At 42.9% G+C, this 18,989-nt stretch overlaps 2 protein-coding genes across 2 annotated transcripts; one reads left to right on the top strand and one right to left on the bottom strand. All coding sequences in view use genetic code 11, as the record gives it.

Moving 5' to 3' along the window:
• Positions 1–1,292: 1,292 nt before the first annotated feature.
• Positions 1,293–4,547, bottom strand: EGR_03980 (tRNA (guanine-N(7)-)-methyltransferase subunit WDR4; the record flags this gene model as incomplete). Its single annotated transcript, XM_024493229.1, has 7 exons — positions 1,293–1,507; positions 3,075–3,120; positions 3,197–3,440; positions 3,491–3,660; positions 3,796–3,939; positions 4,005–4,179; positions 4,474–4,547. The coding sequence occupies 7 exons, from the start codon at positions 4,545–4,547 to the stop codon at positions 1,293–1,295; spliced, it is 1,068 nt and encodes a 355-aa protein (XP_024352328.1).
• Positions 4,548–5,963: 1,416 nt separating this feature from the next.
• Positions 5,964–13,677, top strand: EGR_03979 (hypothetical protein; the record flags this gene model as incomplete). Its single annotated transcript, XM_024493228.1, has 8 exons — positions 5,964–6,010; positions 6,721–6,951; positions 9,028–9,483; positions 10,756–10,996; positions 11,744–11,880; positions 12,375–12,873; positions 13,349–13,479; positions 13,632–13,677. 8 exons carry the CDS (start codon positions 5,964–5,966, stop codon positions 13,675–13,677), a joined length of 1,788 nt encoding a protein of 595 aa, XP_024352327.1.
• Positions 13,678–18,989: the final 5,312 nt, after the last annotated feature.

Raw genomic sequence — 18,989 nt, 5'->3', positions numbered from 1 at the left:
ATTTTACGTCTTGCTATTAACCTCCTACATTCTGCTGGCATGGCATACCCACAGCAGGATGGATAGGTCAGATCATACTTTCGGAATGTTGATTCTGCTATATTCTGCTGACAATCGTCTGTTGAATGGGATACTACCTTCCAGTCGTGACCATCAAACAGCCCAAAAACTATCTTGCTACTGAAACCCACCCCCGGTTAATGTAGTGCCTGATATGGCGAGCAAAGCAACGCATCCACTGTAACTTAGGTGACAACTCGAATTATGACGCAACGGTTTACAAATTTCTCACCACGTTGAGAGTTACTGGATGTTGTTCAGCCAAAAAAACAACTTAAACCACAATGTGAGTAAAGGAAGTGGAAACAAATCAAGAAACCTTCAAGCTCACTGTCATCTGCTAAGGCACCTGGAATCCAATGCTTTAATTTCCATGACTCTCCATCCCCTACGTGTAAACAACTGCTTCAACAAACATGTTGAATAACACTGAACTGTGCTCTTGACACAGTAACTTCGAATTGACCTGCCAGTCGCAACACTCAATCCATCTTTTGCGTCCTTGGATGATCCATTACCAAAGTCAGTATTTTTAAACCATTTCTGGATGATTCGTTCTGATACTGCGTAACACTTCTTCAAATGTTACGAGAGAGGTTCAACGGGAATTGAGAACAAGAGGGGATAGCAGAGCAAAGTAGAGCACCTTACCAGTGGATTGAGGCACTTGTGCAAACTGATAAATAGTGGTTAGCAAATGTAGATGTAATAAGAAATCTTTTCGTCGGCTTCTACCGAAACAGACACATGAAACACCCTTAATTCTGATAGTGCAGATTCTCCATTTTGTTGGAATTAGAGCTAGCAGCGGGTACCTCTCGTACCCATTAGCGCAAGATCAGTTCCCGTCTTCAATAATATGCGCAGAGAGAAAACAGTCGCTCGGGATAAAAGCCACCTCACTACTAGCCCTGTGGGGGTACCTTTACCAGGTCGCCGCGAAACTGCAGTAGTTAGTACGAAAGCATTCCAACTTTCCTTCCATTAATCGTTGCTCACGTGTCTAACGACGAAATGATAGGAAAGCATAGACAAAAAAACATCATGCACAAAAACACTATTTCTTGAATTCAGAATTTTAGAAATAGGTATGGTAAACAAGCAGTTGGCACATCACATTAAACCACCACCTCGCCTTCTTTCAATAAAAACGACTGCTTTGTCATATGTCTGTGCATTTGATGAAACAGGAATGGACGGAATGAGTTCACATATCACACGAACCCCGCCATCTAAGAAATTGGTGTCTCCTCTTGTCCCCTTTCTTCCTCTTCTTCCTTCTCCTCTACCGCGGCCTTTTGCCGCTTTCGTTTGGCTTGATGACGTTGGTGCCGCTCTTTGATGCGTTTGTGTGTCTCCTCCTTGCCTTTCTCATAGGCGGCAACACCGCTCATATTGACGAAGCTCTTTCCCGTTTCCATCAGCAACTGTAGTCTTGGGAATTGACCTTAAAGAGGTCAAAAAAACGTGGTCAACTTAACGAAGAAGGTCGTAATAAATTAGACAAATGGGACTAAAAAGTTGTACCTTTATCTTAAAAGGGAACGGACTATCACCCAACCGTTACTTTCTCTTGCCAATGAACCTCAAATGGGAAAAACAATAAAAATCACAATTTAAGCCGTAATAATCGTAATTCTTCCATAACCCTTGATTACATCATGGACCCGATTTAAGGATATACTAACTCTGAGAGATGACCATCACTTACATTTGTTACTAATAGAGCAGTAATGAACAACGAGAACTCTGAGCTTCAGAAGCCTGACTCCACCTTTCAAAAAAGCTAAGCTGGCGACGTTAGTTGAATAGCTTGAGGAAATTGTTACATTCCTGTGTGATAACGATTAAGCCTCTGTTGCTACGAAAACAACCAGAGAAGTGTAAGTGACAATAAAACTAAAAATACCTAGAGGAAGAAACGGAAAAACATCCAATTTGGAAATAAATGTAGGTGATGATTATGACGGCAAATTGTTGAAGAAACACGCGAGATATTTAAAAATGACGATACAAACAGCAATTCACTACCTAGTCAAAGGTCACTGCAGACTGACAAAAAGTCGGCATCCGTCAACAATTACAGTCAAAACAACGTCCAGATAGTAATTTTGGCAATTTAAAGTTGGATGACTGGAGTGCCTTAAACTTGTGGTCGGCTAGTTTTTAAATTGAGACCCTCACACTCACGCCCGGGAAATTCAACGCACCAAGCAAGTATTTGCGGCGCTTGGTGAGAAGACGACTGGTAACCTAATTAATCCCTTAGAAATTTCACCTTCCCGTCGAAAGAGCGATCTTACAGATTCTAAGGTACTAACAGGTTGTAATACCTATTAGGTTCTGGTCGTCCAAATTCGCAAAGCAGAACACAAGTCATCCATGCTCCATCCCGCAAAGCGTGGTCGACTCTGAGCAAGTCTTCGTACTGCCTGAACTATGAATCAACCATCACGCCATCTGCTGGATCTTAGTGAAATACCAATGTGCTATCAGCTGATGGCGCGGGAATCGCAGCAATTGCCTCTGTGTTAATGCCTTCAACTTCATCTACCGCTCGAATAGCAACTCTAGGTCTAGCGTATACATAACGACCATACCTGAGTCGCCTGAATCTGTATGAACAGGTACTATGTATAGTCTACTAGCAATGTCCCTCGGGATGGGACACTCCCATTATCCCGGCTCACGGCCCAGAACGCAGTCACAACTTTTGTGTATATTGAGTGATCACGAAGACCACTGAGAGTACTAACACACATAAAGGGAGCCAACACAGAACCTAATCAACTAGAAAGGGCAAACTGAGAAGCACAAAATGCAGGTTTACGAAAAAAACGGTGATTTTGGTGCAAAAAAAATCTAGGTCGCCAAAAAACAATGTCCAAGGCGTTTAGATAAAAGGTTCCACAAAATTTTGAACATCTCTAGCGAAGATGAAAGACTTGAAGGTTTATGATGAAAATTGTATTGTAGCTGTCGAAATACGCTGTTAAAATCTGTAAATATCTTACCATTCTCAGCTTTTAATTCGGAAGGCAAAGCATCCCATTCCTTCATCTGAAATTAATAATCAAAAGTACAAAGGTAACTGCTGAATAGTTTTATACAAAGTAGAATGTAACGCGCTGCAAACCTGACTCCATTCCAAGGCAGAATCTTTACAGTACGCAAAGGTCCAAGACACAAATCTTGAAAGAGGTTCCGTCATGCAAACAACCTCAAAGTCCTTTTCAGTGATTCTGTGGTTGATCACACAACAGTCGACAAAACGCTCATTTTTGGGGCAGAGAACTCCACTAATCACTGCGTCGTTACTATCATCTCTTACGAAAGCAGAGAAGTCATTAGAGAGCTTCACAGCGATTACACAATCATGTCTGCAAAGGGAAATGGTAATTTAATGTGCGGACAGATAGACACAACGTACGATCGAACGCCAAGTACAGCTGTACATCCGATAATAATCAAACGTGAAGTAAGAAAATCTTGGGTCTCATTATCGGTTCCACAACCTTGAATCTTATTTAAATGCGGAGCCAGTTCGATTTCATCTAACTCAACTCCCTCGAGAGCATTCCAAAGACGAATAAACCCATCCTACAACAGAAAAAAATAGGGACGATTAATCTGATCATGTGCGGAAGGAGATAGAGCTGGATAAAAAAAAACTTGCGCCAGCGACGGATATAAGGTGATTGTCGTCAGGAAAAGCGATGTCAAAAATCGACCTACAGAGAAGAAATAAAACACAAAAAAAAACAACTTCGTATGTCCAAGGCAAAATGACTCGATAACATGAGGCTGAGAGGAGCGACCAATACGGATCTTTTCATCTCGATCGCATGTGCCGATAAGTCGACCGTCTTTATTTAAAACCTAGAAATGAAGGTGAGCATTACCATGGAAAATACAAATGGCACTGAAGCGTGGGGTTAACTCACGACGCTTGTAAGAAGTGAAAGATGTCCAAGAAATGCATCCTCACCGCCGATTTGGAATAAGCCCGAATTATTCCCATCAATAGAAACGCAGATAACGTAACCCGACTTTTCGCCGAGGAGAAGTGATCGCTCATCAGGCGTGAAAGTAAGACAACCGACCTTCTTTTTGAGCTTTCTAGTTGTACAAACTTAGTTAAGGAAATACACAATTACTGTTCCCTCAACAAACTCCAGGAACCTCCGGCAAACTCAAATACTCTTAAAATTTTATTTGTGTCACAAGCCGCAAAAAGGCGTCCAGAATTGGAAAGACAGCTGCATAAGGCACCCCTTTGACTTTCTAAGTTAGAAGTGCTCCTAGGTACCCAAGCTAATTAATCATTTCGCGAAGTATTACACATTATCCCCAGGGCCAGTTCTCAGAATTGAATACGATGAACTAAAGAGTAAAATGCGTTTTCTGCCTTACTTTTGGTCTAGGCATGCAATAGCATCCCCGACGGCGGCCAGGATCCTCGAGCCCTCAGGCCGAGATGCGAGCATGTTCTACTGACAGCGTAAAGCGCGCTAAACGCCTTCAACCTTGCCATGAACTTAATAATTGTGCGTATTAGATCACTTAGCCTAAAAATGATTAAACAGGATGACAGATCAGTTTTGGATAAATAATTTATTAAGGTCAAATAAACGTAAGGATAAATAGGTGTTTAACTTTTGGTTAGAGCTTACAAGCTTATGAGATTCTTTTTAGATAACTAATTCAGAACTTTCTTATAAAAAATTAATGCGCAAAGAGTGAGGCAGACTAGGTACTACCCTTAATCTACATAAAAACTAATAGGAATACGCATTTTTCGAAAATAATATCAAAAGACTCCCTAAATGCTCACTTTACTAATCAGGTTACAATTGCTTTTTGCAGTCACTTGGTTACATCTGAGAGGACAACAGTATTTTTTTGCATCCTAATCCGAACGGCCAAGCCACTGTAAACGTTACTATGATATGCGAGGGATGGTATCCAGATGCCGTTTTATTAGTTTTTATATAATTAATATAGGTTAGCCTTGTCTGACACCTTTTTCTCTTAATTCCAAGGTCGAAGCCCTTGCGCCTTTTCCAATTTGCTTGGTGGTTCTTGAGGCGTGTGGGTTTTCGGTGCGTTTTGCTTCTTTTTTACAATGCATGTTTGGTTCTCCGTATATATCAAGAATTAATCCAATCACTGTTTTGGGCAGTTTTGCTATTTTTTCTGTATTGCTGGATACCTAGAGGCTGTTGCTCAAAACTTTAGGTCATGATGCTTACGGGACACAGTATAACACCTCTTCGACCCTTCGGGCAGAGTTTATCTAATTTCCCTAATGATGATTGAGACACGTCAGGCCTAAAATACCAGGCTCACTTTATGAGTAATTTTATAATCAACAGAATAATTTGATGCTTAACCGTATTAACCAGTGCACATTTTATGCTCCGATCATACTTACTTAGTTGGTTCACTGTCAACAATGATCGTTTTCTATTCAGTTCCAGTGGGAACCAACTCTTTTGATTCTGGTTAGCCGTTTCTCTCAAATCTATTTGGTTTCCATTACACCTCAAGTACGCATTAGTTGCTTCTCATTCATAGAATTGTTTATTTTAACTTTTATCACACGTCTCTGAGGGATTTTCACGAGTCAGAACCTTAAGCAAAACCTCAAAAAATGTTCCACGTTAGCTATATCTTTTCTACTAGTCACAAGTTTCTCCTAATTGGGTCACCTGTTCCCACTTGCGAATGCTATGGAAATGTTTTTGTGAACTTATTTCTGCCTCCACCTTTTCCGATTGTTTTAACTAAAAGGTATCTCTTTTAGATATGATAGAAGATCACGACTTGTCCTTTGATCTCTTTGAGGCGACACATCAGGTATCATCTTCCTTTAAATGTCATTCTTCCCCCAAAAACAGGTCATGTCCTCGGCTGCCTCTTCCCGCCTTCCCGTTGATCTGCAAGCGAGGTATGCGAATCTTACTTTGTGGTCCCCGAGCCCAAACTGACGACAGTGAAACCTTACACAAGGTTTTGTGGGTTGTTGGTATAAATGATAGAGTAGTATATTCTGACATCGATATTGAAAACTTCTTGTAAAGACCCCACCAGTCTATCCAAATGTCTTCTTGTTGCATAGTGTCAGCCATAACAACATAGTTGGTGTCTCAAAAATTGCCCACAAACCACGACTTTTTTTGTCAAACCACTTATCTTTATTCAATTCAGCCACTCGGTGCGTAGATAAAGCAGTATTTGTACAACACACCCTTTCATAAGCATCATAAAGACTCTAAGACGAACATTTTCAGATCAAGTTACGAGTTTTTCGCCATCTCATTTATTTATTGCTCTATTACAATACACGAGATCGGGCGATTGACGAAGAGAGTTTGGCTTCCATAGCACTTCCTTCGCGGCTCTTGGCAGGTTCAGCCATCCATATAATCTGTTTTGGAGTACGCTTTTTTTCTCATTTTCTCAGTCTTCGATCCATGACTGCCACCAATATGGCGGCTGGCTCACCTCTGACGAGGTTATAGGATTATGGTCCTCGTGACCTATTAACAGCAAATGCGATATCATCATAGTGAAGCAAAACCAAAGGAAATTATGAGCCTCTACTTCTACGCGCATTACTGACATCATACTGCCTAATCTGTTTGCCCTCAACTACAGACATCCCTTCCGAGGTCAGTACGACTTCCGTCTGGATTTTGATGGCAAAGAGACCGCGAGGGATTGCAAATTTTATGCTGATAAGACAGGACGTCGGATCATCTTCGTCAACAGAGACCGGCCCTTTGTCATGAGGGCCCTCTTCCGACTGCCGCTCACTCCACTCAACCTCTACATTCGTATTGTGCCCCTCTACATTGCTCATGCTAGACGTAATGAAGTGGTTTGCAGGTGAGTTTTTGGATTAGGATGAACTGACTGCTCATAGGGTCTATCTTTTTCTCATTTGGAACGATTCAATTGGTGTGCAGGGTATTTGTTCTTCACTTTCTCTTTCACCCTCCTCTCCATGTAAGCGTAGAAAATTGTCGTTTTTAACTTTTTCCGTGACACCCCTTTAGGAAGACGCGTTACATCTTATGCTATAACTTCAAGAAAAACATTGCGAGATCAAATTGAATCTTTATTGACGCACAGTACCAATAGACGTATAATCGTCTTCTTTACCTTGATTTATTAGTCGATGCGGAAGGGAGGAAGATGAACCAGTAAGAGTACAGATCATTAAGTGTTTGTTTTATGAATCGGTTTCAATAGAGCTAGCCATTCTACCCCCAAAGCTCACCTCTTTGGATGGAGCGTATTTGAATGATGTCAACATATCATCCCAATTTTCTTGCGCTGGGTGACATTCACATTCTCGCATATTTTGTGTAGGGTAAATGCTGTTTCAGACTGAATTTTTTGTTTTGTCTATTTGCTAATTATTTCAGATAACCAAAAGAGTCCCTCCCTTTTTCGGTATATCTTACTCTAATGACCTTGCCATTCGTCGGACCTCATGAAATGCTTGTGATTGTTTATACGGGGTTAGTCCCTCGTCACGGTACTCTTTATCGTATTCTAGTATTTTTCTGACACTTTGGTACTGATATAATTTATACTTGTTTGCTATGGGAGCCGAGTTTACCCTGATTCTAAAGTTCCAGCAGCTCCTCGTAATGCCTGTTGCATTGCACTTGGAGAGGGTGCGATATGTGATACCAAAATGAGCCACCCAGTAATGATTTTGAACTTCTGGTTCTGGTAATAACACCCAAAGATTCATCATGTTCAGGAAGATTCCCTATAGCTGACGGTGAAGAAGCGCGCTTTGCTATCAACAGGTCAGTTTAGGGTTCATGTGTCAAGAACAACTTTCAGTAATGCTTAACGTGTGATGAAACGTTTGGCTTGAACCTGCGTCAATTGCAGAGGGATAATCATGTAGCTAAGAGGATATGCAAATTAATGCCACTAGTATATCATACAATGATCGATGACATTGAGCTTGAAAGCCTGTCAGTTTTCCATTTGTTTCATTTACGTTGTAAAACTGCGGTCAGCATTTATGATTATTCGCTAGCTGACTGACTGACCAACTTGTGATAGTAAATCGCTCTGTATTCCAACATTCGTTATGCAAAAGACAATATCACGTATCCTCAAACGATCCCCCACCTGTCCTACACTTCTGAGGCACGTACCACTTCATCCGCCATCCTCAGAGGACCACACCTGCTTTGTGTACGTGTGATGCACCACAGATGGAACTGTTCACTTGCTGGGGCCAAACGTTTGCAGCCGAGATCCGTTTTTTCAATACAGCTCAAAGGTGTGCAAGAAAGGCTTTCCTTTCAGAAGCACACAGAACCAGTTAATCGGTGGGAATGACTTATTTTTCGACTTACAGGGCAGTAACTCATACACCACACCAGTGCATTTCGGTTATAGTGGAAAACACGATGGGAGGGAGGCATCGCTTTATCTCATCCTTCACGTTCCTTTGATCCATGTTTCTTCGATATTCAAGTGATTATCACTTTTCTGCCATTAGGGTACTTAATGATCTCATAAAATCTTAGCGCTACAAACTTGGCTTCCTTGGGCATTCTTGCAGTTGGTTCAAGTCTCGTATTTACACAAGAGGGCTTTCCACGGCAAAGCCTATCCTCAAAGGTAAATATTCGTGAAATCCTATTTGTCCGCACGATTTAAAAGGCGTAGTTGTGCTACTATGCTCTTCTAACGGGCGAAGTGTTATGGGTCCTCAAATTTTATATTGTTTTTGAAAAAAATTGGGTATTTCAATCCTACTGATACGATAATATTGTAGTTTAAACAACCTGAATAGCTCCCAAACTTGGTAGCCTTTTAATTCAATACGATTTAAAAAGACTTAGTATTTCTTGTTTAATGATCGGATAAATTCTAAGGATTGCCATCTTCATTCATCCTTCCCCTCGTCTTTTCAAATCCAACGATCAGGTGCCCTAATCATGCGCACCAGTTAGTGACACCGGAATCGGGCGTGTCTGCAACAGCACTATCAGAGATGGAGGCCGCAGAGACGTTGCGCAGTTTCATCATGATTCAATCACCACTGGCACGCTATTGTCGTCTGCAGGGCCACCTTACAGTCCTTCTGCCCATCGACCGGCTGCAAATGGCACTAAATCTTGGTCCCCCTCCCGACCACCGAGCCCACCGCCACCACAGGGAGCGAAAGCAGTCGGAGAGAGAAGAAAGACTAGGTGGTGGGGTATCTGTGCTAACCTCAACACCACCATCGCATTCTCAGTCAGTTCCTTCTTCCTCTTCCAGCTATCCTATGGGTGTAGCTGCTGAGAATCTTGTCTGTCGTATTGGATGCTACACAAGCTGTTTGGGTGGTCAGACACGTGGTGCTGTGGAATTGGTGGTGCGATTGGAAGAAATGCCCAGGTATTGTTCTTCTCATATGGTTACCTATCAGATTGCGATTTTTTCAAGTCTATGATATGCTCTCTCGCATAACGACTTGACAACTTAATTCTGTCTGGTTGAGTTCCTGCATCCGATGACCCGATAAACTAGTGGTGCTTCAAAACTGGCTGTTTCACTGAAAGATGCGTATATTTATGCGTAGATGCCTGTGCTCTTCTATCCACAATTAATATTTCCCCTTTGATAAAGTTATCTGTCATGCAAAGAGTAGCTTACTTAAACATACAATACGGAAATAAAATTAATGTTATGAGATGATATCCTAAGCGGTGTACATTTGTAGTCGCATTGGATAGCCATTGAGACGAACGGTGATGTCTTCGGTGGGTAGGTGCGTTGTTTTGCTAAACTTCTACCACTCTGGGTGCATTGTAGGCTTTCTTTGGTTTGTTATGGCTGAATGAGTTTGATTGATAGCACACATATTCATGACCCGCAGTGTTGCACTAGCGACACCAGTGATTTCTGTGTGGAGAGAACTTGCCAAGATGCCAGAGCCTGCAGTGTCTGCAGGGAGAAGGGGGCATTCTCTTGTTTTTGGTATTAGTGTGTTAGTTGTTGAGACATCGGCTAAATTTGGATAGGCTGAGTCTCTGTGGTATGGAATGGTTGGGTAAACGAAATTAGAACTGCCTCCGCTCTTAGACTTAACCAAATTGGTGTTATCCTTGGGCCTAACTAAAGCGTTGGTACTGCTGTTCGTTGAGTCATAGAGGGACCTTGCTCGGTTATGGGCAGCAGACAAGTGTAGATTTCTGGGTCGGTTGACGAATAGTAACCACCGACGATGGTGGGTAATTTGAACTGGTTGTAAGTTTTTCATACAAACAATTGACACCTTGTTTACACGTTTCCTGCGTAGGTTACGTAAACCCAACCTCCACACTTTCTCAACTTCAGGCAGTTGTAGTCCAGACTAAACGGCAAAGACCCCTCGTCAGATGTGTATTTTAGCATTTCATGTAAATCAGGCGTTTATTCGTTCCGAATTTCCTTAGTAGAAGTAGAACTTTCTACCTATCACCATCAAACTCAAATCTGAAGACATCCTCATACCTACTGAACCAGAAATCAAATGTAGGGCGGAAATCTGAATTGTGATGAAACTCCATGTTACTGTTGATAGCAGAATCAACGGGTTGGCACCTGACGATGGTGTAGTTTGGACCTTGAAGTTCCATACCAATCTTCAATAATTTGAGTTGAATTGACTGAAGTTTTGTGTTGTAGAATTTCGTTCGCTTCATCGACGGAGAGGGACAACATCGAGTTCTTTGAAGGATACTGTGTCGCTAGTTGTTATGGGTTGGTGTTTATTTATGTGAGCACGGGCACTATCATGATTTCGCTTCGAGAAAATGAGGTCTTTGCTGTTGACAATGTAGATGCAACTCGAACTCGCTATCCTTGTGCCTGTCCGCTGGCTGGAGCACTGGGCCTTGAAGTGACAATCAGTACATTCAGTCTATCTGTATATTGACCGATCGGGAGAACTGGGTAAGGCGCCATTTCTGAGACATTCCTTAATGTCCGGGAACTAGTTGCTGAAGTGGGAACTTCTGGAGAAAATAGTTACGGACGTTCTCAGCATTTAATATGATTTACTCTACAAGGCGGTTAACTCTGATTTGTAAGAATTATCCATATGACAAGGTTATTGCTAAATATACCTGCTTGGAACTAATAGAAACTATTGTTTGGTTTTCTGGCTTTGGTTTTGATAATAAATGAAGCATCTCTTACCATTAGTAATGCTGGTAATTAATAGATCTTTGCAGCGATTTTTTTCTTACTTGGCTGTTTAATGCGTTTCGCCTCATGTGTAGGCAATCAAGGTGAAATTGGTGTGCTCTTTTTAATTTCTTCACCCTAACACCGTCTTTTCGGTTTGTGTCATTCCTGGATTCGCTGCCACTAGTGGTGAAGCTTAATTGAATAGGGTTTGCACCATAAAAGACATCAGCATAAGTCAACATTTCACCTACAATACGTTGGAAGCGCATTATAAATGTATCAATTGGTTTTTTCTAAGTACAATTTGTTGCCTCGATGAAAGAATTTTGTGTCCTTTTTAAAATCTGAGATGCGTGCACAAGTTGCAGAATGGTTGGAGTCAAGTGTCAAATAAACACGGATTCGCAAGCTGTGACTTGGGTGTTTACTACTAATGGGTAAGAACTAATTTTGGCAAGCAAAAGTGTTTGTTTTTTCCTCATAGTTCCATGGTCCGAAAGGCATGTTCACCAGAGAAAGGTTTGTTAGCGAGGCCAAACCATTCGGGGATGGCCTGCTTTACTTCATCAATCGGCGCCTTGTTGTCCAACGTGGACGAACTTTTGAAATTTGTGGATGTCCGTGCATGTTATTGGTTACGTTGTGCCCACTGTTCCAATAGAAAGGATGAGCTGACTTGTTGTGCATCGAGCTGGCGTTTCGAGTGTTAAATGTTCACGGCGCTGGCTTCCTGCCGAAGCTGTGCGCTGAGTTCCATCATGGCCGGCAATGTCACCGATAGAGGTTAAGTGGATCTTGAAACCTTTACACCATTCCTATCACCCTTGTTTCTTGGTAATCTTCTGTATGAGTCGTGCGTCTTCGTTTGCAAGAAATTGCCCAGCGTCACACGCTAGTCCGTACACACACCACTACTGTTCCCCATCAGTGTCTAAACTGGACTGACCCACAACCTGTGTTCCGGCTACTAGTTACACACAGTTACTACTGTGTGTAGTTTCGCCATAGTAGTACTCAATTTTAAACTCGTGAAATTAAACATCGCTATTTGCTTTAAAGACAAAGTACTTGCTAATCGTTCTTCCACTCTCTCCTTTCCCCTTTTCAACCAAAAGTGACCCCCTCCAACCGCCCTCGGTACTGGGTCTCGACTCAGTGGAGGTGCATTGTTCCTCCACTCCAGCTCGCGACATCCGCATCCATATCGAGAACGCAGCCTCCTCTTCTGCCCGCTTTAAGTCCTCTAACGCTGTCAGCGGCCGTGGTACTGGCAACAGGAGCAGCGGTGTTCGCCGCCATGGCCGCCGCGGTCTCTCTGAGCCCTCCATCTCTACCCGCACCAAACGGCGTCTCACACTGGTTGGCACCAATGCCTGCACAGCGACTGACGTCGGCATTAGTGGACTTGATAGTCCAGTGAATTCCACTGAAGTCATCTCCGCTTCCTTCTCCTCCTCCAACGCTTCCTCCGTTTCTAGTTCCGCTTTTATTGATGTGCCGATGGGAGGAAGTGGTGGTGGACCAAAGCAGCGTTTTTATCTGGTAGCAACCAAGTCGAAGGAGAGGGCAGGTCAGTTGCGATTGATGGATGATGCCTGGGCGGCATTTGATGGGGTGCGAATGAGCTCCAGCAAATTTATGGCGTACCGGAAGGACTGTCTATTGGCGCAGTCTATTGCGTGAGTTTATAATCCTTTACCTTTGAAATCTTCTGTCTTTACGCTCCTTGGAGTGTATGTGTTTGTTGCTTGTTTTGAGATGTGAGCCGAGCTTCTAGGCGAAAACATGATACGACACGATTTTCTGCATCCTGACTTCTGTTGTTACATGCACTCGTGGCAGTTAATCGTGAAATTCGAACTATAATCTGGATACTGATGTGTTTATTATGAATTGTAATGCCGAAATTCAACTTCAAGTTAGGTAAGCAATGGTCTTCGTTCTGAATTCTTGGAATTTATAAGCTCACTTTTCCAAAGTAGTCTCGGATAAGTCCGTTTTAAGGTAAAACATGTAGCACTACGTTCTCCTTACTGTGTCGGATTCATGCTGTCACCTCAATTGACATCTTCATTTTTAAATTTCTAAGCATCTTCTCATAGCAGCTGATGAGCAGATTGCCGTTACTGTGGTCGCTATGGGCATTGGTGGACATCTCTCAACCCTCACTAGCTCCATCTTTCCCAACTCCTCTACTTTCCTCATGCCCCCATGTTCCAGGTTCAGTGAATGTTTCAGGGGTGTCTTAGTTACTCTCCCTCTCAGACGAAAAGTTCCCTGTCTTGCGTATAAGCTTTATGACTTAGTTTGTTTATCCCCATGACTAACGCCAAGTCAGCAATAAATTCCCGGTTTCCCTTTCTCCTTTTTAGTGCTGAGGCTCATTCTGCGAGTACCGAAAATTGTGAACCGCCTTGAGACGTATCTCCCTTTTCTATGGATCATTTGCGTTACTTTCTACTCAGTGGGATGTTTAGTTCGGGTGCCCTATTCTGCGCCTTGGTAATTTAAAGCGCCTTTTTTTATATTCTTGGCCTTTTTGTACAGTTTGATACAAAGGGAAAACATACAAGATTGGTTTGACTTTGCCTCTTTTCTCTAAGGTTAGAATCTTAAACCGATTTATATCATCGCTACAGTTTTGCCTTTTAAAATCATGCCATTTTTCGCACTGAAGGGGCGCTGTCACTTTATGATGCTTGAAAAACATCTGAAGACATTAGAAGCCTGGCAGTGACATTATTATAAGCATGCAGAAGGATTTGAACGGATCCTCGTGCTGCCAACATAAGGGCCGAATTGTAGCCAGCTGGGTATATCACCGTCTTTCCTGATCAAAGTGTCAATTCTACAAAGCATCCCCATTGGGTTGTGTTCCTAATTCCAACTTAACTGTCAGTTCGTCTATCTGGATCTGTTTCATTTTCTTGGGATATGGAAAGAGGCTTACCCATTAGGTAGTGCTTTAAACCATGGTGAGCAATTCTTCTAGAAGCATTTAAATACCCTGATTGTAGCCGCGTTTCGTTGATGATCACAGTGGAAAACTCGAGATTTGGGTGATTTCCGGAAGTCGACACCATTCACCCTCCTTCCGTGGCATCTATCCAGCGAGAATGGGATTTATGATCTTTTGTAGCTGCACAGCTCCAAGCTCTACTACTGCCTCATAGGTGAGGCCTATGTCATCGGGGCAGAGGCGGGAATTGAGAGTGACTAGATGGACTTCCGCTTTTACCTGTAGAATTGAAATAAATGGTATTTGACTGCAATTTTTTCAGTGATCGTGAGTTAAAAGAACGCGTTCTTTGAGGAACGCTGACTCTTTCCGATGACATTGTGAATTTTTTTTAGTATAACTTGACCAGAAAATTTCGTGCTGTCCTCGGTGTTGCTGGAATAGCTTGTTGTGACTTGTAGAGACGCATCAGATGCATGCGGTTGTACACATACGTAAGGCACAAGTGGATGTGTATCAGTCTCTCAGTGCAGTGCTTTCTATCGTTCTCTCCGATATTTGTCCGTCATCTCGAATCTGCATCAAATGTCTTTTAAATCCAATGGAACTGAGTTCGCTTCGATCCAAAGGCTGCAGAAAGTCCTCACAATATTCACCTCTCACTGCCGCACAATTCAAAGGTACACGTCATTCATCGGCAAGATCGTACTCACCTTGAGTGTGTGTGCGTGTGTGGTGCAATGCAGACAGAGTTGTTTACTTGCTGCAGGCTGCAAAAATACGTCTGGGATTTACCTACTCGATACGCTACAAGTCGGGTGTGTGCAGAAATTGTTTTCTCTTCAAAATCACTCAGGACTAATTAATCAACGGAAAGGCCGTTCCACAAAACAGCACAAGACCTCATGCACCTCGCCATCGCTAAACTCACCCCTTTTTGATGTGGAGAAAGATATACCGCTTTCTCCCCATCTCTGTACTCCTCCAAGTAGTTGTCACCTCGGCTTGGCACTGGAAATGAGATGTGAAATGGGATAGTCACTTGGACAGAAGACGGGGTGCCTGGGGTCAGGTTTTGTGGTTCCACTGCCAGAGACAAAGCAGTTGCCTTGTTTCGCGTTGGTGATTATTCTAACGAATGGAACAGGTTGAGCAGCTATTGACAGTTATTTTGTTGTTATAACAACCACACCGAATTATTTGCCTGTCTGTCCCCCAAAAAAGTGGATGAATGTGATTCTCAAACTGTCTTGCGTGTTCCCGAGTTTGTGTGCTATGTCAACGAGGTGCCGAGGCATTTCACGAGGCTTGTGTATCAAGGCTACCGTTCTGCTTTTTTTCCGTCAAGTCGCTATTCAATTTGCTCAACGTGTCGTGCAATGAACTCGTCACTTTGAGAAGCTGAAGCAGCCTAGAGCCCAGTCCAGAGGTCTGGTTTTGTTAAGTGTGGGGTGGTGGCTGCTACCTGCAGGGTGGAGGATGAAAGCACGAGTATCTTCATATCCAGGACCCTGGTCTAGCAGGCGTCGTGATGATTTGTCAGCCAACGTGGCAGGGGTGACTCATGCCCCGGCGGGTGTGGATGCTCATAACAGTCGTAGAAAACGCTGAAAGCAATAACCTCCTTCAATTTGGCGTGGCAATATCGACGTGGAGTGAGTCTAAATTCCAACAGCATTAGTAATTTTGAATTGTGGCTGACAAGAACGTGCCTTTGGGATTCGGGTGAAGCCTTCAAGGCTTGATGTGTGGAAGTTATACCAGTTAAAGGTGGGCGATTCGTGCTACTCCGAAAGATCAATCAACAAACTATGCGTAGTTGCTTGTATCTCTCAAATTCCGAACGCCAGCAGTGCATCCTTAAGATTAGGTTAGACTAAAGGGAAAATTCCTGTTCGTATCGCTCATTGCTGAATTATTTACGTGTCAGTGTTTAAATTTGTGTTTTTTGTTTTAATTCCCTGCTTCATTGGCACCAGTTCGATTAAGTTTGAATAATGTGTTCGCATCGGCGTAGCGCAGCCCAGTCTTCCTTGAAGTCGAAAGAAAACATAATATTTGGGCAGAATGTGTATTGCCGACGTACGGAATGGCCGGGAGTCACTGGCGCAGCTCGAAACTATACCGCCTAGCAGAAGCCTCAGGTGCCTGCGAAACCAAGGCGAGAAATTAAACAAATAATTAAAGTATTGCATTAAAGTATCCTTATAGGTTCTTCTCATACCCATAACTATGAGATGATAGAACAGGTGAGTTTGTCCACCATTAACTCATTATTTTTCGTCCACCCTGATTCGCTCTTTTCTTCCGGAATGAAACTTTCAAATTGATGTCATTTAGCTATAGTGAAGTCATGATTGCATTTGGGAAAGACCGCATACGAGGCGTTAACCTAGCGGCGGAATATAAAGTTGGCGTCACCAGTTGCCTCTGGGGTGTGTTGACATTTAGGCAAACGGGTGACTCCGTTGAGGCGGTTTCTCTGCATGGAATTGTGGTAAAACGCGTTAAAGCGCTTACATGTGCAAACAACTTTTTGGTATTTTATTAAAATACCTCCACCAAAATTCGGACAACCTAATGGTGAAAGTCAGTATTTTGAAATTGAGAGAAGCCAAGTCAACTACAGATCCCGCATTGAGTTGGTTCAGTCCTGGTTGTGATTTCCATAGTAAGAAATCGTAGTTAGCACTAACTGTAAAGACGAAATTGCTCGAATTAAATGCACCAAAAGCAATTCTCACTCTATTTGAAGAGAAAATACAGATACAGTAAATAGTCGTTTCAATCCCTGCATATCTAGAGGAGCAAACATGCTAAGAGATCCACACTTATCATTAGTTCTGAGTTTAGCGAGGAGGATCGCCACTGCTCTGGCATTCTGCTGTTTCGAATGCTTGAATACGTCAAGACGTCAATGATTTGCTATAGATTTATAAATCAAAGGGAGATTACAATACCAAAGTGCGACTGTACTTTAAGGTGTCTTAAATTATGCAGTCGGTGTGGTGTTATTGAGACGATGACCACTGTAGCGCTCCCAAATTTTTCAGAAGTTTGAAGTTTGATATTAGCCTCCTGAAGGGGTGGCAGTGTAGGCATAGTCGGAGAGCCGTAGCTCTGATATCAAGCAGCTTAAAACCCTGGAACAAATGTCGGGCCAATACAAACATGTTGGCTCATCGAGAGGCTTTAGAATAGAACCTACTTTCTGAGCACGAAAGAAGTCCATAGATTTTCACGCATTTTTAAAGCAAAAAAAACGAGATATGACCCAGAAATTAAAAAAAAATTACAAACTTTCTTAGAAAAACTCACAATTGTCCTCAGAAAGTGTCAATGCAAGATGGCATGTCTCAATAGATATAAATGAGTGTAGGGGCAGACGTGTATTCAACAGCTCCGGATGGCCGTAGATGCCATGCAAAGAACAACTACACCAAGTCCAGCAATTATAAGGGCTCTAGTTCTAAGCAGAATTGGACAGTGGTGGAGATAGGTGAACAATATATCGGTGACCTCTGGGTCATGCCGGTAGCATCACAGCCCCTTGCATGTGAGTAATACGTTTCCTGCTGCAGTACTGCGACTCTTTGTGGCTTCCTGAAAGACTCGGGAAACTGAGTTTGTAGTAGCAGCAATCGAACCCGATCCTAAAGTTTAACTACCTTGCTTTCTGTCATTGAATGCTGAAACATATCGTCATTAAAGAAAAACATACTGCAGACGGGAGAATCCGTCATGATCCCCAATAGAAGGGTTGACAGTAATGCATACATTCGGCAATTAACCCACTCCCGTGTTAGGCAGGAATCCTTTTAACGCATGAAGAGAGCAATACTAACCACAAACCGTCAAGAAAGGTTTATTATGGAGCTGTCTACTGTACCCGTCTGAAGATGTCGATGAAGTGAACACCGGATACTCCCTCCACCTGTCTACCGGCTTGATTGAACTCAGGCAGATATGGCTGGGGAGCACCGAGGTGAGAGCAAAGTGACTAGGAGAAATAAATGCGAAACCTTAACCGGAAAAACTACTTAAACCCCGTACTTTATTAAAATGGCTTCGCTTTTAGGCCAATGTTCTAACGATTACCCTGGGTACATATGTGATGGCCTGCATGTTCCTCCTTCCCCCGATGCAGTTCCCAAACAGGACGCAATGCCAGATACAGAGGAATTGCCAAGAGTGTACAGTGGGGTTGCTACCAAGTTTTTTCTCGGTTCAATGATTGATGCGGCTGTTTCTTGCTTGTTTCCCCTTACAGCACTGACAATGTCGTAATGGTCGACGTGAGGCGCGTCGAGGGAGATGCCCAAAAGAAGAGAGAGATTATGCAACACTTTGGTGGATTTTTAACTCTCCAGTCGGTTAAGCAAGTGTAGAAGTCTGCGCAGATTGTACCTCCGCTTGGTAACATGATTCCCGAGTCATGCTAGTACCCTCTCAGCCCTCCCGTACACTAGCAAATCGCTTTCTGCCTTAGCGCTAAGACTTGTTACGACTTTAGGGCAGATCGGGAAGCCGCAATGATAATGGCTCCGGATTACTTCAAAGAGGCCTGTGCTATGGGCGTAATTTTTACTACCGTCAACGCTCCAGCTATCCACGCACATTGTCGCATACGAAGCTAACACCTGAGTCGCAAAAATCAATATCACTAGGGCGTGTGATCCACACCATCTTCCAAGGCACCACGTTCATTGGCTCATCGCGCGATGCCGACCCAAATACAGACTACTGGGACAATTCATCCATCAACCGTTGA

This window comes from Echinococcus granulosus, assembly GCF_000524195.1.
Source record: "Echinococcus granulosus chromosome Unknown EG_S00023, whole genome shotgun sequence".
NCBI classification, from domain to species: Eukaryota; Metazoa; Platyhelminthes; class Cestoda; order Cyclophyllidea; family Taeniidae; genus Echinococcus; species Echinococcus granulosus.
The sequence above is the reverse complement of the archived record's forward strand: the minus strand, read 5'-3'. Positions and strand labels throughout refer to the sequence as shown.